The sequence below is a fragment of the Bos mutus genome, chromosome 6 (assembly GCF_027580195.1).
Source record: "Bos mutus isolate GX-2022 chromosome 6, NWIPB_WYAK_1.1, whole genome shotgun sequence".
Taxonomy (NCBI): Eukaryota; Metazoa; Chordata; class Mammalia; order Artiodactyla; family Bovidae; genus Bos; species Bos mutus.
In genome coordinates, this window is record NC_091622.1 from 84,234,009 (window position 1) to 84,260,236 (window position 26,228).

The 26,228-nt window shown below is 36.3% G+C and overlaps 1 protein-coding gene across 4 annotated transcripts; it reads right to left on the reverse strand.

Annotated features, from left to right (window-relative positions):
• Positions 1-464: 464 nt before the first annotated feature.
• Positions 465-26,228, reverse strand: LOC102276238 (UDP-glucuronosyltransferase 2B4). Of its 4 annotated transcripts, none has more exons than XM_005908494.3 (6): positions 25,499-26,228; positions 24,491-24,639; positions 8,750-8,881; positions 8,189-8,276; positions 3,706-3,925; positions 465-741 (listed from the first exon to the last, which is right to left on the reverse strand). In XM_005908494.3, exons 1-6 carry the CDS (start codon positions 26,226-26,228, stop codon positions 465-467), a joined length of 1,596 nt encoding a protein of 531 aa, XP_005908556.1. The 4 variants fall into 4 exon arrangements, with proteins under 4 accessions (XP_005908556.1, XP_005908557.1, XP_014337947.2 ...); XM_005908495.3 differs by having other exon boundaries at positions 25,751-26,219; XM_014482461.2 differs by having other exon boundaries at positions 24,491-24,635; positions 25,495-26,219.

The following is a 26,228-nucleotide window of genomic DNA, read 5'->3' on the forward strand; positions in this document are numbered from 1 at the left end:
TTATTGGTCTCACAAATGAAACAAAAAGGTGAATCAACACAATTCTGATTATTGTACAGTTTCTGTAGCAAGATAAAATTATAAAATTCTGCATCAAAATGAAATTAAAATATTCTGGATATCTACAAAATAACATGGATACTAGGAATAAACTTGTTGCTGTGCACAATATGTGAAACATTGTTATATTCAATAATTTTTTGTATAACGTTTGTATTAAAATCAAAATGAATAAAATAAAAATATGAATTTCAATATATAGTCATATGGTTTTATTTTTATTTAACATGACACATTTCTACTCTTAAGCATAGAAAATCCCTTAAAAACTAGTTTTGATCTAAGGTGCTAAACTGTGACTAGCCATTTTGTCACAGGAGGATGGGAGCCTTAACTCCTTCCTGTTGGAATTAGCTAGAAGAGTTCCAGCTATGGGGCATATTTGCTTCAGGCCTCACATCCAGCTACTCCCTCTTCTTCTTTCCTGTTTTAAGAAACTTTCGGTAACAAAATAGGTAACATTTTGTGATGACAAACGCAGCAGTTGCCACACATGCTAGCAGGAACCCAATCACATCCAGAGAGTGGTACTGGTACCAGGTGAGATTGTGGGCGGCTGGCCGAAGGTGCTTAGCTCCTTTGTGGCGCATGACAAACTCAATCCAGAAGACTGCTCGGTCAAGGGGCTTCATAGGCTGATCACGTTGAATGCTTGATAACCACATCACATTCTTTTTATATCTGAGGAAAAATCAAATAGACATCAGTTTATAGAATGAACTAGAAAAGATAAGTATGTAACAGTTTCATACAGATGGTAAAATTGAATGCTTCATAGAGTGGAAGAAATACAGATTATTTCCCTCAGAGTTGATTAGACATCACAGCTTATGTAATACAATTTATTAAATGCATAGGATTTCAAGCTATGAAAAAAGAGAAAATTGGAAAGAGAAGCATTTGTAATTTAAAGAATGAATGAATTAAATCCCAAAGGCCAGAAGAGAGAAAGGAAATACTTGAGTGTTCAAAGTTCGAGCTATCCAGGAAGGAGTTGGTAATAGATTCTGGTGGATAGATTTTAAAATACTATTATAATCCAGAAATAGGAGACCTATCCATGATGAGATTCAGGGACATGTCCAGGCAGTGCTGGTCAGGAGTTAATGTTGACATCATATTAGTGGAGTAATATTTAGAAGTGTGGACGTGAAGTGCCTTGGTTTGAATCTTAACTCTGATTGCCTGCTTTTTTCATTGTCAAATGGAATGTTAGGAATACCATCTTTTCTGATTATCTGGAGGAATAATACATTTATTCTTAGGGGTATTCTTGGGCTTCCTTCATAGCTCAGTTGGTAAAGAGTCTGCCCTGGTTCGATTCCTGGGTCAAGAAGATCCTCTGGAGAAAGGATAGGCTACCCACTCCAGTATTCTACCCACTCCAGTATTCTTGGGCTTCCCATGTGGCTCAGCTGGTAAAGAATCTGCCTGCAAAGTGGGAGACCTGGATTCGATCCCTGGGTTGGGAAGATCCCCTGAATAAGGGAAAGGCTATAGGGAGCCTGTAGTGTGAAATCAAATGGGCCTTAGGAAGCATTACTATGAACAAAGTTAGTGGAGGTAATAGAATTTCAGCTGAACTATTTCAAATCCTAAAAGATGATGCTGTTAAAGTGCTGCACTCAATATGTCAACAGATTTTGGAAACTCAGCAGTGGCCACAGGACAGAAAAAGTCAGTTTTCATTCCAATTCCAAAGAAGAGCAATGCCAAAGAATGTTCAAGCTACCATACAGGTGTGCTTATTTCATATATTAGCAAGGTTATAACCAAAATCTTTCAAGCTGGACTTCAGCAATGTGAACCAAAACTTCAAGATGTACAATCTGGGTTTAGAAAAGATAGAGGAAACAGAGATCAAATTGCCAACATTTGCTTGATCATGGAGAAAGCAAGTGAATTCCACCAAAACATCTAGTTCTACTTAATTGACTACGCTAAAGCCTTTGACTGTGGATCACAAGAAAATATGCAAAATTCTTAAAGAGATGGGAGTACCAGACTACCTTACCTATCTCCTAAGAAACCTGTATGCAGGTCAAGAAGAAATAGTTAGAACCAGACATGGAAAAATGGACTACTTCAAAATTGAGAAAGGATATCTCAAGGCTGTATATTGTCACCCTGCTTTCTTAACTTCTATGCTGAGAACATCACGTGAATTAACAGAGTAGATGAATCACAAGCTGGAATCAAGATTGTCAGGAGAAACATCAACAACTTCATATATGCAGATGAGGTTACCACTCTAAGGGCAGAAAGAGAAGAGGAACTAAAGAGCCTCTTGATGAGGGTAAAAGAGGAGAATGAAAAAGCTGATTTAAAACTCAGCATTCAAGAAACTAAGATTCATCACTTCAAGTCAAATAGAAGGGGAGAAATTGAAAGCAGTGACTTTAAAAAAGCAGATTTTATTTCCTTGGGCTCCAAATTCACTGTGGATGGTGACTGCAACCACAGAATTAAAAGATGTTTGCTCCTTGGAAGAGAAGCTATGACAAACTTAGACAGCATTTTAAAAAGCAGAGATATCACTTTGCCAACAAAGGTCTGTGTAGTCAAAGCTATGGTTTTCCCAGTAGTCATGTACAAATGTGAGAGTTGGACCATAAAGAAGACTGAAAGCCAAAAAAATTTATGTTTTTGAATTGTGGTGCTTGAGGAGACTCTTGAGAGTCCCTTGGACTGCAAGGAGATCAAGCCAGCCAATCTTAAAGGACATCAACCCTGAATATTCACTGGAAGGACTCATGCTGAAGTTGAAGCTTCAATACTTTGATCACCTGATGTGAAGGGCAGACTCATTAAAGACCCTGATGCTGGGAAAGATTGAAGGCCTGTTCTGTAAAAAAGCACAGTGGAAACACTGTATTTTTGAGAAGAGGGCAGGGATTCAGAAATATTTTTGTAATACAATAGGGAAAGACTATACAGAAGTGCAAAGTGCAAGTGTTAGTTGTTCAGTCATGTCTGACTCTGTGTGACCCCACCAACTGTAGCCCACCAGGCTCCTCTGTCCATGGAATTCTCCAGGCAGGAATATTGGAGTGGGCTGCTATTTACTTCTTCAGGGGATCTTCCTGACTCAGGGATTGAACCCAGGTCTCATATAAACCTTGCATTGCAAGCAGATTCTTTACTTTCTGAGCTACCTGGAAAGTCCTAATGTAATGGGAATTTGAGATGAATTATGTCACTGTGATTTACTAAAATTAAACCATCTTAGAAGAATTTAAAACATTTGTGGATTTTACATACTGAAAGAAAGTATGCAGATGAGTCCTCATAGCATTCATGGTTCCCTACTTTAGCTTTGTTCTCAATTCTTCCTCTTCATCCTTGTTACCTTTGAGGGATTCTTCACAATCTAATAAGTTCTTTCAAAATTTATCCACCATCCTTGAGCCTTTGACAAACCTTTTCCCTACAACCATGGAAAAAACTTAAGGTGACACAATAGGCTATTGTTGACTGTTTTCAAAACATTGAGCAAGTCTTACTCCTCTGTTTTTATGTGACAACCCCTTCCTGCCTCCCATGTCTTCCCAAGAGAACACCTCTAGAAATAGTATATAGTAATATGTATACACATGTACATATACATATACATATACATATACATATATATATATATATACTCACGAAGGATTATTAATGACTTCATTCAATGCATTAAGCAAATCTCTTGTTGACATTGTTTCCAAGTCCAAACTGACAGCTGCTCCCTTGGCCTTCATATGAGCGATGTTATCAGGTTGATCAGCAAACAAAGGAATGCCCACCATAGGGATCCCATGGTAGATGGCCTCGTAAATGCCATTGGTTCCACCATGAGTTAAAAAGGCTTTGGTTTTTGGATGACCTAGGATTGAATGAATTTTAGTAAAATTATTAATTGAGTCTTAGAAATAAAATGAGTACTAGAAGGCACTGAAAGAAACAGTGTATTTTAGATAGATGATTATACACAGGAAACTTCATTTAAATTGCTATCGGAACTCTTAGCAAGAATCCACTAATTCTGCTGGAGAGGTTAAGTGAAGGCTTCTTAAAAGAAGAGCTTTGTCACTTGAACTTCATAAATTCAAGATTGGCAGGTAAACAAATTGAAAGAACATTCTGGGTAAAAGAAACCACATGAACATCAATCACATCAAAACAAACAAACAGGGAGGGCATGTCAGAAATATAGTCTATAAAGAAATTCTGAAGACATTTAGTTTGATAGAAAGGGTGTCAAGTGCAAAGGAAGGGTAATACTAGTGGTACTGGAATCCAAGGAAGGAAAATCTGTATTTTATCATAAAATGTGTAATTTTTCAAGAAAAATATTGTGATACAAATTAAGTTATTTGTTTAACAGGAACAGACTCACAGATTTAGAGAACGAATTCATTCTTATCAGGGATGGGGTGGGGAGGGCCAGACGGGGTTTTGGATTGACAGGTACACACTGCTATATTTAAAATAGGTAACCAAAAAGACTCTACTATAAAACAAGATTATATATAAGAGAACTACTGGTAATAAAAGATGAACTGTTATGTTTTCAGTTCAATTCAGTCCCTCAATTGTGTCCAACTCTGTGACCCCATGAATCACAGCACGCCAGACCTCCCTGTCCATCACCAACTCCCGGAGTTCACTCAAACTCGTCCATCGAGTTGGTGATGTCATCCAGCCATCTTATCCTCTGTCGTTCCCTTCTCCTCCTGCCCCCAATCCCTCCCAACATCAGAGTCTTTTCCAATGAGTCAACTCTTCGCATGAGGTGACCAAAGTATTGGAGTTTCAGCTTCAGCATCAGTCCTTCCAACGAACACCCAGGACTGATCTCCTTTAGGATGGACTGGTTGGATCTCCTTGCAGTCCAAGGGATGCTCAAGAGTCTTCTCCAACACCACAGTTCAAAAGCATCAATTCTTTGGGGTTCAGCTTTCTTCACAGTCCAACTCTCATATCCATACATGACCACTGGAAAAACCATAGCCTTGACTAGACGGACTGTTGTTGACAAAGTAATATCTCTGCTTTTCGATGTGTTATCTAGGTTGGTCATAACTTTCCTTCCAAGGAGTAAGCATCTTTTAATTTCATGGCTGCAATCACCATCTGCAGTGATTTCGGAGCCCAAAAAAATAGTCTGACACTGTTTCCACTGTTTCCCCATCTATTTCCCATGAAGTGATGGGACCAGATACCATGATCTCATTTTTTGCATGTTGAGCTTTAAGACAACTTTTTCACTTTCCTCTTTCACTTTCATCAAGAGGCTTTTTAGTCCTTCTTCACTTTCTGCCATAAGGGTGGTGTCATCTGTATATCTGAGGTTATTGATATTTCTCCCAGCAATCTTGTTTCCAGCTTGTGCTTCTTCCAGCCCAGCATTTCTCATGATGTACTCTGCATATAAGTTAAATAAGCAGGGTGACAATATACAGCCTTGACGTATGCCTTTTCCTATTTGGAACCAGTCTGTTGTTCCATGTCCAGTTCTAACTGTTGCTTCCTGACCTGCATATAGGTTTCTCAAGAGGCAGGTCAGTTGGTCTGGTATTCCCATCTCTTTCAGAATTTTCCACAGTTTATTGTGATCCACACAGTCAAAGGCTTTGGTATAGTCAATAAAGAAGAAATAGATGTTTTTTTATGGAACTCTCTTGCTTTTTCCATGATCCAGTGGATGTTGGCAATTTGATCTCTTGTTCCTCTGCCTTTTATAAAACCAGCTTGAACATCGGGAAGTTCACGGTTCACGTATTGCTGAAGCCTGGCTTGGAGAATTTTAAGCATTACTTTACTAGCATGTGAGATGGTAGGTGTTGTGAGAGGGCTTCAGAGGGCAGACACACTGAAACCATAATCACAGAAAACTAGCCAATCTGATCACACAGACAACAGCCTTGTCTAACTCAATGAAATTAAGCCATTCTGTGTGGGGCCACCCAAGACGGGAGGGTCATGGTGGAGAGGTCTGACAGAATGTGGTCCACTGGAAAAGGGAATGGCAAACCACTTCAGTATTCTTGCCTTGGGAACCCCATGAATGGTATGAAAAGGCAAAATGATAGGCTACTGAAAGGGGAACTCCCCAGGTCGGTAGGTGCCCAATATGCTACTGGAGATCAGTAGAGAAATAACTCCAGAAAGAATGAAGGGATGGAGCCAAAGCAAAAACAATACCCAGTTGTGGATGTGACTGGTGATAGAAGCAAGGTCCGATGCTATAAACAGCAATATTGCAGAGGAACCTGGAATGTCAGGTCCATGAATCAAGGCAAATTGGAAGTGGTTAAACAGGAGATGGCAAGAGTGAACGTCGACATTCTAGGAATCAGCGAACTAAAATGGACTGGAATGGGTGAATTTAACTCAGATGACCATTATATCTACTACTGTGGGCAAGAATGCCCTAGAAGAAATGGAGTAGCCATCATGGTCAACAAAAGAGTCCAAAATGCAGTACTTTGATATAATCTCAAAAATGACAGAATGGTCTCTGTTCGTTTCCAAGGCAAACCATTCAATATCACAGTAATCCAAGTCTATGCCCCAACCAGTAACACTGAAGAAGCTGAAGTTGAACGGTTCTATGAAGACCTACAAGACCTTTTAGAACTAACACCCCAAAAGGTGTCCTTTTCATTATAGGGGACTGGAATGTAAAAGTAGCAAGTCAAGAAACACCTGGAGTAACAGGCAAATTTGGCTTTGGAGTACAGAATGAAGCAGGGCAAAGGCTAATAGATTTCTGCCAAGAGAATGCACTGGTCATAGCACACACCCTCTTCCAACAACACAAGAGAAGACTCTACACATGGACATCACCAGATGGTCAACATCGAAATCAGATTGATTATATTCTTTGCAGCCAAAGATGGAGAAGCTCTATACAGTCAGGAAAAACAAGAGTGGGAGCTGACTGTGGCTCAGATCATGAACTCCTTATTGCCAAATTCAGACTTAAATTGAAGAAAGTAGGGAAAACCACTAGACCATTCAGGTATGACCTAAATCAAATCCCTTGTGATTATGCAGTGGAAGTGAGAAATAGATTTAAGGGACTAGATCTGATAGAGTGCCTGATGAACTATGGATGAAGGTTTGTGACATTGTACAGGAGACAGGGATCAAGACCATCCCCATGGAAAAGTAAGCAAAATAGCAAAATGGCTGTCTGAGGTGGCCTTACAAATAGCTGTGAAAAGAAGAGAAGTGAAAAGCAAAGGAGAAAAGGAAAGATATAAGCATCTGAATGCAAGTTCCAAAGAATAGCCAGGAGAGATAAGAAAGCCATCCTCAGCGATCAATGCAAAGAAATGAGGAAAACAACAGAATGGGAAAGACTAGGGATCTCTTCAAGAAAATTAGAGATACCAAGGGAGCATTTAATACAAAGATGGGCTCAATAAAGGTCAGAAATGGTATGCACCTAACAGAAGCAGAAGATATTAAGAAGAGATGGCAAGAATACACAGAAGAACTGTACAAAAAAGAGCTTCATGACCCAGATAATCACAATGGTGTGATCACTGACCTAGAACCAGACATCCTGGAATGTGAAATCAAGTGGGCCTTAAAAAGCATCACTACGAAGAAAGCTAGTGGAGGTGATGGAATTCCAGTTGAGCTATTTCAAATCCTGAAAGATGATGTTGTGAAAGTGCTGCACTCAATATGCCAGCAAATTTGGAAAAGTCAGCAGTGGCCACAGGACTGGAAAAGGTCAGTTTTCATTCCAATCCCAAAGAAAGGCAATGCCAAAGAATATTATGTTTTAGTAACATTTAAAATATCCTAATAGAGCAGACAAGTGTAAAGAAAGAGTTCAGAGACAGAACAACAGTCCACAAAGTTATTTACAAGTTCACTGTCAGAAGTAATTACAGTTAAAATAAAGGTTTTTCATTTGGGCCCTAAAAAATGTATTGTGTATAATGACATGAGAATTTTTTCATTTTCTTTTTTTTTTTTTTCACCTAAGGCTGGAAATAACAATGAGGAAGTAACTTTTTCTTTTGAGTTTTTCAATAATAAATACTCAATAAGTTTGTTTTGTGTTGAAGTACTATCAGTCTGCTCCGCTGTTATTCTTGTTTTCAATACTTGTTCTATCAAGTCTCACCAAGAAGGTCGTTCTGGGGGATCCAGTCATACAGCCGAGTATTGGGTCTTAAGGTGTCTGGTTTTTTGCCACTGTATCTCCATAACACCTGTTAGAGTAAAGTAAATACCTTATTCCATAACTTAAATTTCACAGTTTTAGCATTAGAATTTTGTACAGGTTTAAAGATATCTAGATAAATGTCTTGTGTATGACAATAAGGAAATAAGGATCAGAGATTTTAAGTAAAAACTACTAATGCATTGGCCTGAACAGGAACACACACATTTTACATACTTAATTGTTATGTTAAATAAGTATGGCTGGCAATCAGATTTCACACATGATGCCACAGACAAATAAGATTTTCCTTGACAAATTTAACTAAGAAATTTTTAGGTGGTCTTGATTCTATGGTGAAAATATTAGTGGCAAATTACTAATAATCTACATGTTTATTTTGAGATAAGTTGGAGCTATCATAATAGTTTATTTTTCTTGCAGGATATATTTGTAATCAGATCTTTTACGTTATTTAAGAGACCCATTAAATAGTTGACACTTTTAAATTACTATATGTACCTTTTGTGGAATCTGGGCAAGGGCTGATGCAATTGTATTGGCTCTTTCTTCTGTCATGTTAGTGATCATTGACCCCAAAGTAAACACCACGATACCATTTTCTCCAGAGCTCTGGACAAACTCTTCTATTTCCTATAAAAAATAATTAGCTCCGTCACAAAAGAGCAACAACATAGCAAACATTACTTAAAGGATGCCTACAAACAGCTAAAGAGAGAAATCTAATTTTTCAAAGAATTATAAGAGTAGTGGCTTTATAAAAAGTGTAGTAAAATACACGTAAGATAAATTTGCCGTCTTAATCACTCCTAAATGATTCAGTCAAGTCAAGTCAAGTGTTAGTCAAGTGTTAATCACTCAGTCATGTCTGACTGTGACCCCATGGGCTGTATCCCACCAGGTTCCTCTGTCCATGGAATTCTCCAGGCAAGAATATTGAAGTGGGTTGCCATTTCATTCTCCAGGGGGATCTTCCTGACCCAGGGATTGAACCCAGGTCTCCTTCATTGCAGGCAGATTCTTTATCAGATGAGCTACCAGGGAATCCCTTATGGTTCAGTAGTGTTAAGTATATTCATGTTGTGCAACCAGTCTCCAGAAGTCTTCATCTTGAAAGACTGGAAATCTGATCCCACTAAGAAACTCCATTTTCCTCTTTCTCCAGCCTCTGGCAAACTTCAGTCCTCTCTATGTTTCTACAAATTTGTTTAGTCTAGATACCTCATATAAGTTGAATTATTTAGTATTTGACTTTTTGGACTGTCTTATTTCATTTAAAGTTCACCCATGGTGTGCCATGTGTCATATTTCCTTTTAGTGGCTGAATAATGTTTTATTGTTTGTGAATACCACATTTTGTTTATGGATTTATCTGCTGATGGACACGAGTTGCTTCAGTCCTTTGGCTCTAGTGGATAGTGCTTTCATGCGCATGGTGTGCAAATATCTCATTGGGATCCTCATTTCAATTCTTTTTGGATATATGCCCAGAAGAGGAATTGCTGGATCATTCGGTCATTTATTTTTTGAGGAAACTCCGTAATGTTTTAAGTAATGGGTTTTTTTTTTTTTTTTCACCAGACCTAATTTTCGAGGTCCTTTGGAAGGAGATGTGTCATATGAGGTCAGTTATTTCTATTGTGTGTATTTGTGCACTTGTGTGTATGTACAAGTGAGAAATGAGATAGAGCCAGTACACAGTAGTGATGAGGTGTGCTTAGTCACTTCAGTTGTGTCTGACTCTTTGCAATTCTATGGACTGTAGCCCACCAGGCTCCTCTGTCCATGGGGATTCCCCAGGCCAGAATACTGGAGTGGTTTGCCATGCCCTCCTCCAAAGGATATTCCCAACCCAGGGATTGAACTCAGGTCTCCAGCATTGCAGGTGGATTTTTTACCATCTTAGCCACCAGTGATGAGGAGATACTGTTAAACAATTGCTGTTTAGACTAAGACTACTGTTAGACTCAAACTCTTCATCTATAATGTTGTTAATTACTAACATAAATTCTTGGAAGAAAGCTACACTCCAGGATTTTTCTCACTCTTATTTTTTATTATAGTTCTACTAAATTGTCTTTTTCCAGGCAGAATTATTTTAGCATAGTCATTCATATTTCATTTCCATGGCTATTAGCACTGAAAAAAAATTATGATTAGATTCATTTTATGTCTGTCATTCTATACCTCTATAATCCTTGTTCCTTATCTTAAACTTTGTCACAATTTTCCTGACTCTCTCTATATATTACTTATCAGTGACAGTGAGGAGTCTGGTATTGTAGTTTGAAGTTTTTGTGAAACAGTCTGATGAGGACTATTTATAATCCAACAGTTTCATACTATGAGATCTTTTATAACCCAGATGTGTACTTGTGTACTCACATATTTGAATAACCTTATCGCTGGTTTTGTTTACATATGACATCCTTTGCCATGAACTCATTTTGTGTAATTGATGTCATAGTAGGATCTGCTATGTGCAACAGCTTTGAGGGACCATCATCATCATCACCTTACTGAGTTTCCCAGTGAGCACCTTTCCCACAGTGCGAGAAGTGCCTCAGGGCTTTCTGCAGCAGAGATGTGGTCACTTTTTGAGTAGTCCACATCAAACTAAACACAGCTCCTGGAGAAGCTGTATTTACTTAGAATTGTTTCCTAATTATTTTGTCACTTTTTCCTTCATACTTTTCCAAGTAAAAAATCATTACTCTATACACTAAAATAATTCCACATCATTCGGTGCGCTTTATTATAAAAAAAAAAATGTAGAGGCAAAATTTTCCAGGGTATTTGGTCAAAATCATACATTCATTTTTTAAATTTCTCTTTTCTGTTTCAAACTCATTATTCTTTTCTTTCTGGAAAACAATAACCCAACTCTTTCACCATAAAATATTTATTGTCTGAGTATAACTATTGTCATTAAACTTCTTTTAAAAAGTATTTTTTACAAAAAGAATAAGATTTTTTTCAAACTTTAACCTTGCTGACTATATTGTGTAGTACATTCTTTGAAAGTATAATGTCATCCTGATATCAGTTTCAATATTAAGTTTACTGAACTTTCCTATGATTCAACATGGTCCATTCAGGTATTGTGTGTATTTCCAGGGACCTGTAGCAGCTTTTAAAGTTACCTGTATTCATTGTTTTGTCTCATTCTCTTACTACCCAAAGCTGCTTATCTTTTCCATGGAAAATGGATCCCTATCATATTATTGGAGAAGTTCCTTTATTTAATGATCAATCACTGCTATGGACTGTTTATTCTCACTTTTTGACATCTTTATGAAAATAATATGAGTTCATGGTGAAAAAGTATTAAAAATACAAAAAAATTATAAAAATAAAGATGTACTCACTTTCACTGTCAAGAAATAGTTTAAAATTCATATGCTCTCTTTAAAGACAAAAAAGATTTTTTACATTTTACATAAAACATATTAATGTGTATAATATATTGATTTGATGCATTTATATATTGTAATAGAATCATTTTCATGATATTTTGTGCCTCTATCATGCTGCATAATTATCATTTCTATGATTGGAATAATTAATTAAGATGTAGTCTCTTAGCAAATTTGATAATTATAATCTAATATTGTTGTCTATATTCACTGTTCTCTATCTTAGATCTTCAGGATTTATTTTTCTATGAGAGGCAAGTTTGCACTCTTGAAAGACATCTCTCCTATTCTCCTACCCCACAGATCCTGGAACCATTGTATTAATATTACTCTCTGTTTTTAAAAGTTTGAATTTTTTTAAACTTAAATTTATTTATTTTTAATTAGAGGCTAATTACTTTACAATATTGTATTGGTTTTGCCATACATCAACATGAATCTGCCACAGGTGTACACGTGTTCCCAATCCTGAACCCCCCTCCCACCTGCCTCCCCATACCATCCTTCTGGGTCATCCCAGTGCACCAGCCCCAAGCATCAAGATTCCACATATAAGGGATATCATATAGTATTTGGCTCTCTCTGTCTTTTCAAAAAATAAACAAGAATACCAAACTTTAGCTAGACTAACAAAAGAAAGAAAAAGACTCATATAAATAAAATTAGAAATGAAAGTGGAGACATTGCAGCTGTTATTACAACTACATAGGCTCTTAAGAAATTATTGTGTAGAATTATATACCAACAAATTACATTACCAAGAAGAATGAATAAATTTCTAGAAACACATAGTCTATCAAGACTGAATTAGGAAGAACTAGAAAATCTTGACAGCCATAATAGCTAAAGATATTCACTTAGTTTCAAAACCCTCCCAACGGAGAAAACCCCAGGACCTCAATAGCTTCACTGACAAATTAGATGAAATATTAAAAAAAAAATTAATGCCAGTTCTTCAAAAACTCTTCCAAAAAATTAAAGAGAAGGAACACTTCTGAAACTCATTCTACAAGACCAGTATTACCTTTATACCAAATCAATAAGGATATGAATATAGATGCAAAAATTCTCATCCAAATATCTGCAAGTGAAATTCAAGAACACATCGAAAGGATTACATACGGTGACCAGATGAGATTTATTCCTGGGATGCAAAGGATGGCTCAATGTACCCAAATCAATTAATGTAATATATTCCATTAATAAAATGAAATTTAAAATAATTTGTCCATGCTAATTGATATAGAATAATATTTGACAAGATGCAACATTATTTCCTGATAAAAACCCTCAACACTGTGACTATGGATGGAAGATATTTCAACATAAGTCATATATAACAAACTCAAAGTTAGCATCATGTTTAATAGTGAAAATTTGAAAGCTTTTTCTCTAATATCAGGAACAAGACAAGGATGCCCACTCTCACACTCATTACATATATTATAGTATTAGAAGTCCTAGCTAGAGTAACTAGGCAAGACAAAGAAATAAGACATCCAAGTCAGGAAGGAAGAATTAAAACCATTTCTTTTGCAAAATATATATATATATATATATACATATATATATATATACATATATATATATATATACACATATATTTTAATACAGAAAATCCCAGAGATTCAGCCAAAAATCTGAACTAATTGTCAACTTCAGTAAAGTTGTGGGATAGAAAATTAGCATAAGGAAATTAGGTGTATTAGAGTTCACATTATAAGGACTTCCCTGGAGGTCCAGTGATTAAGAATCCATCCACCAATGCAATGTACATGGATTTGATCCCTCATCTGGGAACTAAGACCCCATATGCCACAAGGCCTTTAAGTTCATGCACCAAAATGACTGAGCCTTCAAGCACAATGTACTTAAATACCACTGAATATTATATGCTTTTAGCAATTTTGTTAAATGTGATGTTTGAAACATATTTTAATTTGCATTTCCATGATTAACAGTGAGGTTGAAAAAATGTCAGTTGGATTTCTAATAATAATAATGAAACATCTGAAAAAAACCTATCCCATTCACAATTGGATCAAAAACTAGAAAATAACTAGAAATAAGTTTAACCAATGAGGTGAAAGATCCGTATAGTGATAACTATAAGACTTTGTAGAAAGAAATAGAATAAAGCACAAATAAATTGAAATTTATCTTGTGTTCATGATCTCAAGAGGTAATATTTTAAAAATATTGACACTACCCAAAGCCAAAGGCATCATACCTCACAATTTCAAATAGTACAAAACTATGATTTTTAAAATAATATGGCACAGGGATAAAAAAGACAAATAGATCAGTGGAACAGAATACAGGTTCCAGAATTAAAACCCTGCATTTATAGGGAAAACCTTGACAAAATTCAACATTCATTTATGATAAAAACACTCCAAAAAGCAGGCATAGAAGGAACATGCCTCAACATAATGAAAATCATATATTATAAACACACAGCAAACATTATCCTCAATGGTTAAAAATTTAAAGCATTTCCCCTAAAATAAGGAACAAGACAAGGGTGCCCAGTCTCACCACTACTATTCAACATAGTTTTGGAAGTCCTAGCCATAGCAATCAGAGAAGGAAAAGAAATGAATCCAGATTGAAAAAGAAGTAAAACTCTCACTGTTTACAGATGACATGATCCTCTACATAGAAAACCCTAAAGACTCCACCAGAAGATTACTAGAGCTAATTAATGAATATAGTAAAGTTGCAGGATATAAAATCAATATGCAGAAATCCCTTGCATTCCTATACACTAACAATGAGAGAACAGAAAGAAAATTAAGGAAACAATTCCATTCACCATTGCAATGAAAAGAATAAAATACTTAGGAATAAATCTATCTAAAGAAACAAAAGACCTATATATAGGAGACTAAAAAACACTGATGAAAGAAGTCAAAGATGACAAAAATAGATGGAGAAATATACCATGTTCATAGATCAGAAGAATCAATATAGTGAAAATTAGTATACTATCTCAAAGCAGTTTATAGATTTAATGCAGTCCCTTTAAAGCTACCAAGAGTATTTTTCACAGAAATAGAACAAATAATTTCATAATTTGTATGCCCCAAATAGCCAAAGCAATCTTGAGAAAGAAGAATGGAACTGGAGGAATCAACCTGCCTGATTTCAAACTATACTACAAAGCTACAGTCATCAAGACAGTATGGTACTGGCACAAAGACAGAAATATAGACCAATGGAACAAAATAGAAAGCCCAGAGATAAATCCACATACCTATGGACACCATATCTTTGATAAAGGAGGCAAGAATATACAATGGAGAAAAGACAATCTCTTTAACAAGTGGTGCTCAGAAACAGGTCAACCACTTGTAAAAGAATGAAACTAGAACATTATCTAACACCATACACAAAAATAAATTCAAAATGGATTAAAGATCTAAACATAAGACTAGAAACTATAAAACTCCTAGAGGAAAACTTAGGCAAAACACTCTCTGACATAAATCACAGCAGGATCCTCTATGACCCCACCTCCCAGAGTAATGGAAATAAAAGCAAAAATAAACAAATGGGACCTAATTAAACTTAAAAGCTTTTGCACAACAAAGGAAACTATAAGCAAGGTGAAAAGACAGCCTTCAGAATGGGAGAAAATTATAGCAAATAAAGCAACTGACAAAGAATTAACCTCAAAAATATACAAGCAGCTCCTACAGCTGCATTCCAGAAAAGGAAATGACCCAATCAGTAAATGGGACAAAGAACTAAAGAGACATTTCTCCAAAGAAGACATACAGTTGGCTAACAAACACATGAAAAAATGCTCAACATAACTCATTATCAGAGAAATGCAAATCAAAACCACAGTGAGGTACCATCTCATGCTGGTCAGAATGGCTGCTATCAGAAAGTTTACAAACAATAAATGCTGGAGAGGGTGTGGAGAAAAGGGAACCCTCTTACTGTTGGTGGGAATGCATATTAGTACAGCCACTATAGAGAACAGTGTAGAGAGTCTTTAAAAAACTGGAAATAGAATTGCCATGCGACCCAGCAATCCCACTGCTGGGCATACACACCAAAGAAACGAGAATTGAAAGAGACACATGTACCCCGATGTTCATCGCAGCACTGTTTACTATAGCTAGGACATGGAAGCAACCTAGATGTCCATCGGCAGGTGAATGGATAAGAAAGCTGTGGTACATATACACAATGGAATATTATTCAGCTATTGAAAAGAATGCATTTGAATCAGTTCTAATGAGGTGGATGAAACTGGAGCCTATTATACAGAGTGAAGTAAGTCAGAAAGAAAAACACCAGTACAGTATATTATCACATATATATGGAATTTAGAAATATGGTAACCATGTGCAAGACAGCAAAAGAGACAGATGACACAGCAAAAGAGAACAGACTTTTAGACTTTGTGGGAGAAGGTGAGGGTGGGATGATTTGAGAGAATAGCATTGATTCATGTATATTACCATATGTGAGATAGACCACCAGTCCAAGTTTGATGCATGAAACAGGGCACTCAAAGCTGGTGCACTGGGACAACCCTGAGGGATGGGATGGGGAGGGAGGTAGAAGGGGGATTCAGAATGGGGGACCCATGTACATCCATGGCTGATTCATGTCAATGTATGGCAAAACCCACTACAATATTGTAAAGTAATTAGTCTCCAATTACAATAAATAAATAAATAAATAAGTAAATTTAAAAACCCTTGCATGTATAGTCAACTAATATTCAACAGAGGAGGTAAGAGCATTCAATGAGGAAACTGGATAAATACATGTGAAAAAGTGAAATGAGACCCCTTTATTACACCTGTCACAAAAATCAACTCCAAATGAATCAGACTTAAAATAAGGCCAAACACTATAACACTCCTAAAAGTAAATATAGGGAGAAAGCTCCTTGACATTGGTTTTGAAAGTATTTTCTTTGGATATGACACCAAAATCATGACAAAAGAAAAAATCAACAAGTAGAACTACATGAAACTTCTAAGCTTCTCCACCGTAAAAGAAACAATTGACCAGATAAAAATATACATAAAGAATGGAAGAAAATTTTTACAAACCACATATTGAAGGGCTAATATCATATATATATATATATATATTTATACATAATATGTATAAATATATATTATATACATGTGCTGTGCTTAGTTGCTTAGTTGTGTTTGATTCTTTGTGACCCCATGGACTGTAGCTGGCCATACTCCTCTGTCCACGGAGATTTTCCAGGCAAGAATACTGTAGTGGGTTGCCATGTCCTCCTGCATGGGATCTTACCCACCCAGGGATTGAACCCAGGTCTCCCACATTATAGGCGGACTCTTTACAATCTGAGCCACCAGGGAAGCCCATATTATATAAACTTCTAGCAGGTGTTGCTTTTTTTCTCCATTCTTTAAATTTTTCTTTTATGTTGTATGATTTACAAATATATATAGATATATACACATACATATAGATATATATATAGATCTTCCTGACCCAGGGATCGAACCAGGATCTCCTGCATTGCAAGTAAATTCTTTACCATCTGAGCCATCAGGGAAACCATATATATACCTATGAGTTACATTTATATGTGACTCACCCAAACACAAGAAAAATTTAGTTAAATAATGGGGAAACAAATAAAATAGACAATTTTCCAAAGAAGACATCTAAATGGCCATTAGGTATATGAAAAGATGTTCAACATCACTAATTATCAAGGAAATTCAAATCAAAACTACAATGAACTATCACCTCATACCTGTTAGAAGTTTACCACCACGAGGAGAAAACTGTTGGTGAGAATGTGGAAAAAAGTGAACGCTTGTACATTGTCAGTATAAATGTAAATTTATTAAGACACCATGGAAAACAAAATGAAAGGTTGTAAAAAAAAATGAAAAATAGGTCTACTATATGATCTGGACTGGATGCAAAAGTAGGAAGTCAAGAAACACCTGGAGTAACAGGCAAATTTGGCTTTGGAGTACAGAATGAAGCAGGGCAAAGGCTAATAGAGTTTTGCCAAGAGAAAACACTGGTCATAGCAAACACCCTCTTCCAACAACACAAAAGAAGACTCTACACATGGACATCACCAGATGGTCAACACCAAAATCACATTGATTATATTCTTTGCAGCCAAAGACGGAGAAGCTCTATACAGTCAAGAAAACAAGACTGGGAGCTGACTGTGGCTCAGATCATGAACTCCTTATTACCAAATTCAGACTTAAATTGAAGAAAGTAGGGAAAACCACTAGACCATTCAGGTATGACCTAAATCAAATCCCTTGTGATTATGCAGTGGAAGTGAGAAATAGATTTAAGGGACTAGATCTGATAGAGTGCTTGATGAACAAAGGACGGAGGTTCGTGACATTGTAGGAGACAGGGATCAAGACCATCCCCATGGAAAAGAAATGCAAAAAAGCAAAATGCCTGTCTGGGGAGGCCTTACAAATAGCTGTGAAAAGAAGAGAAGTGAAAAGCAAAGTAGAAAAGGAAAGATATAAGCATCTGAATGCAGAGTTCCAAAGAATAGCAAGAAGAGATAAGAAAGCCTTCCTTAGTGATCAATGCAAAGAAATTAGTGATCAGTGCAAAGAAATAGAGGAAAACAACAGAATGGGAAAGACTAGAGATCTCTTCAAGAAAATTAAAGATACCAAGGGAACATTTCATGCAAAGATGGGCTTGATAAAGGACAGAAATGGTATGGACCTAACAGAAGCAGAAGATATCAAGAAGAGGTGGCAAGAATACACAGAAGAACCATACAAAAAAGATCTTCACGACCAAGATAATCATGATGGTATGATCACTCACGTAGAGCCAGACATCCTGGAATGTGAAGTCAAGTGGGCCTTAGAAAGCATCACTACAAACAAAGTTAGTGGAGGTGATGGAATTCCAGTTGAGCTATTTCAAATCCTGAAAGATGATGCTGTGAAAGTGCTGCACTCAATATGCCATCAAATTTTGAAAAGTCAGCAGTGGCCACAGGACTGGAAAAGGTCAGTTTTTATTTCAGTCCCAAAGAAAGGCAATGTGAAAGAATGCTCGAACTACCACACAATTGCACTCATCTCACACGCTAGTAAAGTCATGCTCAAAATTCTCCAAGCCAGGCTTGAGCAACACATGAACCATGAACTTCCAAATGTTCCAGCTGGTTTTAGAAAAGGCAGAGAAACCAGAGATCAAATTGCCAACATCCGCTGGATCATTGAAAAAGCAAGAAAGTTCCAGAAAAACATCTATTTCTGTTTTATTGACTATGCGAAAGCCTTTGACTGTGTGGATCACAATAAACCGGAAAATTCTGAAAGAGATGGGAATACCAGACCACCTGACGTGCCTCTTGAGAAACCTGTATGCAGGTCAGGAAGCAACAGTTAGAATTGGACATGGAACAACAGACTGGTTCCAAATAGGAATAGGAGTACGTCAAGGCTGTGCATTGTCACCCTGCTTATTTAACTTAAATGCAGAGTACATCATGAGAAACGCTGGACTGGAAGAAGCACAAGCTGGAATCAAGATTGCTGGGACAAATATCAATAACCTCAGATATACAGATGACACCACCCTTATGGCAGAAAGTGAAGAGGAACTCAAAAGCCTCTTGATGAAAATGAAAGAGGAGAGTGAAAAAGATGGCTTAAAGCTCAACATTCAGAAAACGAAGATCATGTCATCTGGTCCCATCACTTCATGGGAAATATATGGGGAAACAGGGGAAACAGTGTCAGACTTTATTTTTGGGGCTCCAAAATCACTGCAGATGGTCACTACAGCCATGAAGTTAACAGACACTTACTCCTTGGAAGAAAAGTTATGACCAACCTAGACGGCATATTGTAAAGCAGAGACATTACTTTGCCAACAAAGGTCTGTCTAGTCAAGGCTATGGTTTTTCCAGTAGTCATGTATGGATGTGAGAGTTGGACTGTGAAGGAAGCTGAATGCTGAAGAATTGATGCTTCTGAACTATGGTGTTGGAGAAGACTCTTGAGGGTCCCTTAGACTGCAAGGAGATCCAACCAGTCCATTCTGAAGGAGATCAGCCCTGGGATTTCTTTGGAAGGAATGATGCTAAAGCTGAAACTCCAGTACTTTGGCCACCTCATGCGAAGAGTTGACTCATTGGAAAAGACTTTGATGCTGGGAGGGATTGGGAGTAGGAGGAAAAGGGGACGACAGAGGATGAGATGGCTGGATGGCATCACCTACTCGATGGACCTGAGTCTGGGTGAACTCTGGGAGTTGGTGATGGACAGGGATGCCTGGCGTGCTGTGATTCATGGGGTCGCAAAGAGTCAGACATGACTGAGTGACTGAACTGAACTGATATGATCTGGTAATTCCAATTTTTGGTGCATATTCTGAAAAGATGAAAACAGGATATCAAAGAGATATATATGCTCCCATGTTTGTGAAAGTCAGCTCAGTCATGTCTAATTGTTTGCCATCCCCTGGACTGTACAGTTCATGGAATTTTCCAGGTCAGAAAACTAGAATGGGTATCAATTCCCTTCTCCAGGAGATTTTCCCAACCCAGGAATTGATCCGAGGTCCTCTGTATTGCAGGCGGATTCTTTAGCTGCTGAGCTACCAGGGAAGCCCAAGTTTATCATACCATTATTCACAGTAGCCAAGGGAAAGAATCAAGTATCTGTCAACGAATGAATACACATAAAAGATGTATATTCAAAATACACATAAAAGATGTGTATTCAAAATACACATACACACACACAGAATGAAATGTTTTTCATCCATGAGAAAGAAGGAAATCCTGCCATTTTTGACAACATGGATGGGCTTTTAGAGCTTTATGCTAAAACTTGTGTTTTCATTCGAATTTTATTCCATTCCTATAATTAAATACACATTGTGACATATATTTTGAAAGTTGCAATTTTAACTTATATTTTTATCCTACAAGAATACCGTGGTCTTATCATATCTATACTTTCCAACTAAACCTCATACTATAGCTGATTTAGTGTAATTCAGTATTGTTTAATAAAATGATTGATATGGTATGATGTGTATACTATAATTTATTTAATTATTGCTTAATTTTGGATATTTAAATTACATCTAGTGTTGCATTTTATGAATTACTGCCCAAAATATTGTTCTGTACATCTTTATTTTTCCCTGTATGGTCTCATGGATGTATACTATGAAATAAAAAGCTGTATGCATTTTAAAAATTCTTGATGCATTTTTCCAAATGTTTTAATTCTTTAAACAAGAAAGAAGGAACATACGTATAACCTACGGCTGATTCATGTTGATGTTTGGCAGAAACCAACACAATTCTGTAAAGCAATTATCCTTCAATTAAAAATTAAATTAATTTAAAATAAAAAGATCATACATCAGGTCAAGTGGGCTTTATAAAAAAGAATTACAGACATTTTCTGAAAATCTAATAATGAATGGAAAAGTTAGGAGTTTGATGGAATAGTTTCTTTATATAATGAAATCTTCACAATCATTGACTTGAATTTAAATCTTGTTTTCAACCTAATAACAACAGCTACTATTAGTTAGTTATCATTATCCTATTCTTCTCTTTTTCTTTTTCTTATTCCCCTCCTCCTTCCCTCCCCTCCTACTAACACTATCACTACTATACTCTGTCATTATCTATATATTATATATCTATATATTATATATCACTATATAACAGTATCACTGCTACTACTATAACACTAACACTATTCCTGAAATTTGAATGGGAAAATCTTTAAAAAAAATTAGGATTAGATAGCACAGAACTTCACTAATCTCATCTCAGTCTTTGAATACTATGAAAGTTGCAAATTATTGGCAATTCACAGAGAGACTGAGTTTTATTTTCAAAAATAATATCAATTTAATTTTTTCACCAGCAAGGGGAAGACAAAAGGAACTCTTAAGAGATCACAAAGTAGTTAGCTACAGATTGCTTTCTTCCTATTTATGTCTTAAGTCAAGTTAAACGAGATCATATAAATTTAAAACAGATTAGATTCTTGCTTACCTTCATAAGGAATTCTTTGTAATTTTAAAGTATGGGAAGTTTCCAGATTCAAGAGATGCAAATTATTTGCTCTTTAGGGTCTGTGCAGAATTTATGGTTCTTCTACATGCAGTTTATATTTTTCCAGTGCTCATTCTCTTAGACAGCTATGATGTTGAAATGCACATTCCTAAAGGGATCTTTACTGAGCTTTTCTTTAGCGTAGGTGTAGACACAAAATAGTTGTCCTAATAAACTTAGTGATCTTTTTTAATCTGTAAATTGTAAAACCCTGGGACTGCAAATGAAGATTGGTTTAAATGTTGATGTTAAAGCTAGGAAGTGCTGAATTTAACTGTAAAAACTGTTAAGTCATACATTTATATTGTTGAAGAATGGTCTCTATTAGCTAGAGCGCTGGTGAAGAGCTGCAATCCTTTGAAAAGAATTTTAGCATTTCATCTTAGTTATCTGATAGCCAAACCTTAAAAAAATTCTTAACATTAAAAACTTTTAAATTAAATGTTTTAAATTATATTTTAACTTAAATTTTCTTAAATGCATTATTATTTAATTACTTTTATTTTTAATTAAAAATTTTACTTTTTAAACAACTCCTTGGGATATATACTTTCTAGGACTTTCCTAGATTATATTGATATAGTCTTGATGTATTGGAAAACCAGTTTCCATTAGTTTAGAGATTAGATCCAAGTGGCTGGTACACATTGGGTTATTGACAGTATGGAATAGCAACAAAATGAAATTGATTACAGTAGTTAATATTTCTTTTGACTCACTGAATAAGTGCCAGAGGGATTTGTTTTATACTAACAAATATTTTCACCCACAACAATATGAAGTTGATTCTATTATTATAAGAGTTAGTGTGGTCATATCTCTATGAATATCATAGTCTAGTTTTGCATTATTGTTGCCCGTAATTCACAACAAACTGCTAAATGGTGTCCCTTTCCACTCTTGCCCCTTTATAAGGCAACTCAGTGACTAAATCCTGTGTGTGATTTTTTTTTGGTAATGTGATCATCTATCTCCTTCTCTTTACTCTTTTAGTTTTCTTCCTAATGCTCCTACTAGATGCTTCAGTTCAGTTCAGCAACTCAGTCATGACCGACTCTTTGTGACCCCATGGACTGCAGCACGCCAGGCCTCCCTGTCCATCAGCAACTCCCGGAGTCCACTCAAATCCATGTCCATTGAGTCTGTGATGCCATCCAACCATCTCATCCTCTGCCGTCTGCTTCTCCTCCTGCCCTCAATCTTTCCCAGCAGCAGGGTCTTTTCCAATGAGTCAGCTCTCTGCATCAGGTGGCCAAAGTATTGGAGTTTCAGCTTCAACATCAGTCCTTCCAAAGAATATTCAGGACTGATTTCCTTCAGGATGGACTGGTTGGATCTCCCTGCTGTCCAAGGGACTCTCAAGAGTCTTCTCCAACACCATAGTTCAAAAGCATCAATTCTTCAGCACTCAGCTTTCTTTATAGTCCAACTCTCACATCCATACATGATCACTGGAAAAACCATAGCCTTGACTAGACAGACCTTTGTTGGCAAAGTAATGTCTCTGCTTTTCAATATGCTGTCTAGGTTGGTCATAACTTTTCTTCCAAGAAGTAAGCATCTTTTAATTTCATGGCTTCAGTCACCATCTGCAGTGATTTTGGAGCTCCCCCAAAATAAAGTCAGGCACTGTTTGCACTGTTTTCCCATCTATTTGCCATGAAGTGATGGGACCAGATGCCATGATCTTCATTTTCTGAATGTTGAGTGTTAAGCCAACTTTTTCACTCTCCTCTTTGACTTTCATCAAGAGGCTCTTTAGTTCTTCACTTTCTGCCATAAGGGTGGTGTCATCTGCATATCTGAGGTTATTGATACTTGTCCCAGCAATCTTGATTCCAGCTTGTGCTTCATCCAGCCCAGCATTTCTCATGATGTACTCTGCATATAAGTTAAATAAGCAGGGTGACAATATAGAGCTTTGACGTACTGCTTTTCCTATCTGGAACCAGTCTGTTGTTTCTTGGTTCAGTTCAGTTCAGTTCAGTCATTCAGTCGTGTCCGACTCTTTGCGACCCCATGAATTGCCTCTAACTCACCTCTCTGACATTATCATCTGTCTCTTTACTCAGTCTCTTCACATTTAAACTAAATTTGGACTTCTTTGGTACTGTTATTACCATACTATCAGCTTTCCTTTTGAGTCTTCCTCCACACCTGCCCTATGCCTTCTACTTATTCCCGAACATCCTTCAGATCTCAATGTTAATATCAGTGCTTCAGAGACACTTTCTATAATTCATGATGAATGTTTCCTTATTATTGTCATCTTCCCTTATTATAACAATTTTCACACAATTTTTATTACTTATTGGTATTCTATGTTTCCAGTAGAGTGGCAGGTGGCAGAAACTGTATTTACACCATTTCTCTGCATATTAACACTTGCTTCTAGAATATGTTAGTCATTTTAAAAATTATTCTTTTTATTTTATAATTCTTCTAAATATCATTCTTTACTATGTGCTGAATAATGAAGGTCATAGTTTTACTGCCATATTCTCAAATTCTCCCACTGATCCCACTTTGTTCTGTATTGATACTGAAATTTAGATACTTGTGTTGCTATAGAAATAAATATATGAGTTTCTAATTGGCAAGTCACATTATCTAGCATCCCACATCTCTCTTATTGTAACTGAACATTATAAATAAAGAATGTAGGATTATTCTTATAAAAAATGCAATGTAAACAAAATAAAATAAACAGGAATAGGTAACCTTAGGCAGGGGTTTGGCAGGTTTGCAGTGAAGGCCTCCAACAAATTCAAAATTTGGTAGTAATGGGTGAGGAAATTGAAAATCCCAGTAGGTTCGAATGAGCCACATTTCAGCTTTTCCCATTGTCTCTGATAATGTAGTCTGTCTTCCTACAATGAAAAGCAAAAACAACAAGAGTTATATGAAATGATAATATTGTCATGTGAATACATTAGCTAATTTTTTGAAAGGAGCTTGGAATGATATAGTCAAAGATATTTGAAAGTGTCTGTATTCTGGTAAAGCAAATAAACATGTATGTGTATAGTACATGACTTCCCTGGTGGCTCAGTGGTAAAGAATCCATCTGTCAATGGAATAGTCATGGGTTCAACCCCTGGGTTGGGAAAATACCCTGGAGAATGAAATGGCAATCCACTCAAGTATTCTTGCTTGGGGAATCCCATGGATGGAGGAGCCTGGCATGCTGCAGTCCATGGGGTTGCAAACAGTTGGACCCAACTTAATGACTAAACAACAACAGTGGCATATAATATCATATTGTATCATATCATATCATGTCACACTATATAATACAGCATAACATAATACAGAAGCTGAGGTATACAAATAGAAAACAAATTCTAAATGCTACCTAGATACTTGTGCTAGAGATATTTGTGTATTTCACTCCATCTGTCTTCTTTTATTGAGACATTTTGTGAGGTTTCTAGTGACTTTTTTACATTAAAAAAGGAAGTTCAGTCATATGGATATATAACTGCTTGGAAAGTATCTAAGTGCTTCAAATTTGTGGTTTATGACTTCCTGGAGTGTCTGGACAAGTAATGGGCAACAGGTTTATACCTTATTCTATAGTTTAATATTTTTATATATTTACTAGATAATTTTATATTTTCATTTTGTAGTTTCACTTATGAGACAAAGTTTTGTGACTTTATACAAATTCATTTTCCAAGGCACTAGGAAAGTTAGGACTTCACACTACCAATTAAAAACATGACTTACCTAGTACTTCACTGTAAAATTGATTCCATTTCTTCTCATTAAATGTCTGGAACCAAAAGTCAAAATAAAGTACATATATCATATTTTTTACCCTCTCCATGAATGTCATTTGATCACTTAATTCTGACATAATAACAGGTACATAGGATGGTGGAAATGAAAGGCCCCCACTATATTTTTCAATTGAAAAACCAGGAGAGAAGCGGAGGCTGTACACTAAAGGCACTTTAAGTATCTCAGCTAGCAGTTCACCACAGGGTCCAATGGCATCTGCAAGAAGGACATCAAACCTTGATTCCTGTAGTTTTGTTATAAGTTTCTTGTTTGAAACAACTTCTTTACACATCTTCATGGACACATCAGAATATTTCCAAAATAAACTTTGCACTGCTGAAAAATACGACAAAAATGAATCTTTTTCCATATATGTCCACTTCTCAAGCAAATCCTTGAAGATATACTCAAAATCACCTTTAGTTAAAGATACAGGGAAATTCTCAAATTTGATACCAAACTCTTTTCTGGTATTAATCAAAATGGAAGCTGAAGATGTCATAACAGTCACCTCATGACCCCTTGAGACCAGTTCATCGAGAATTGTCTTTATATTTATCCAATGACTATATTCCACTGGCCACACCAGCACCTTTCCGCAATTTCCAGAGTTGAAGTAGCAAGTCAGCTGTAGCAGCATTAGAAATGAGAGCTGTTTCATAGACATCATATTCAT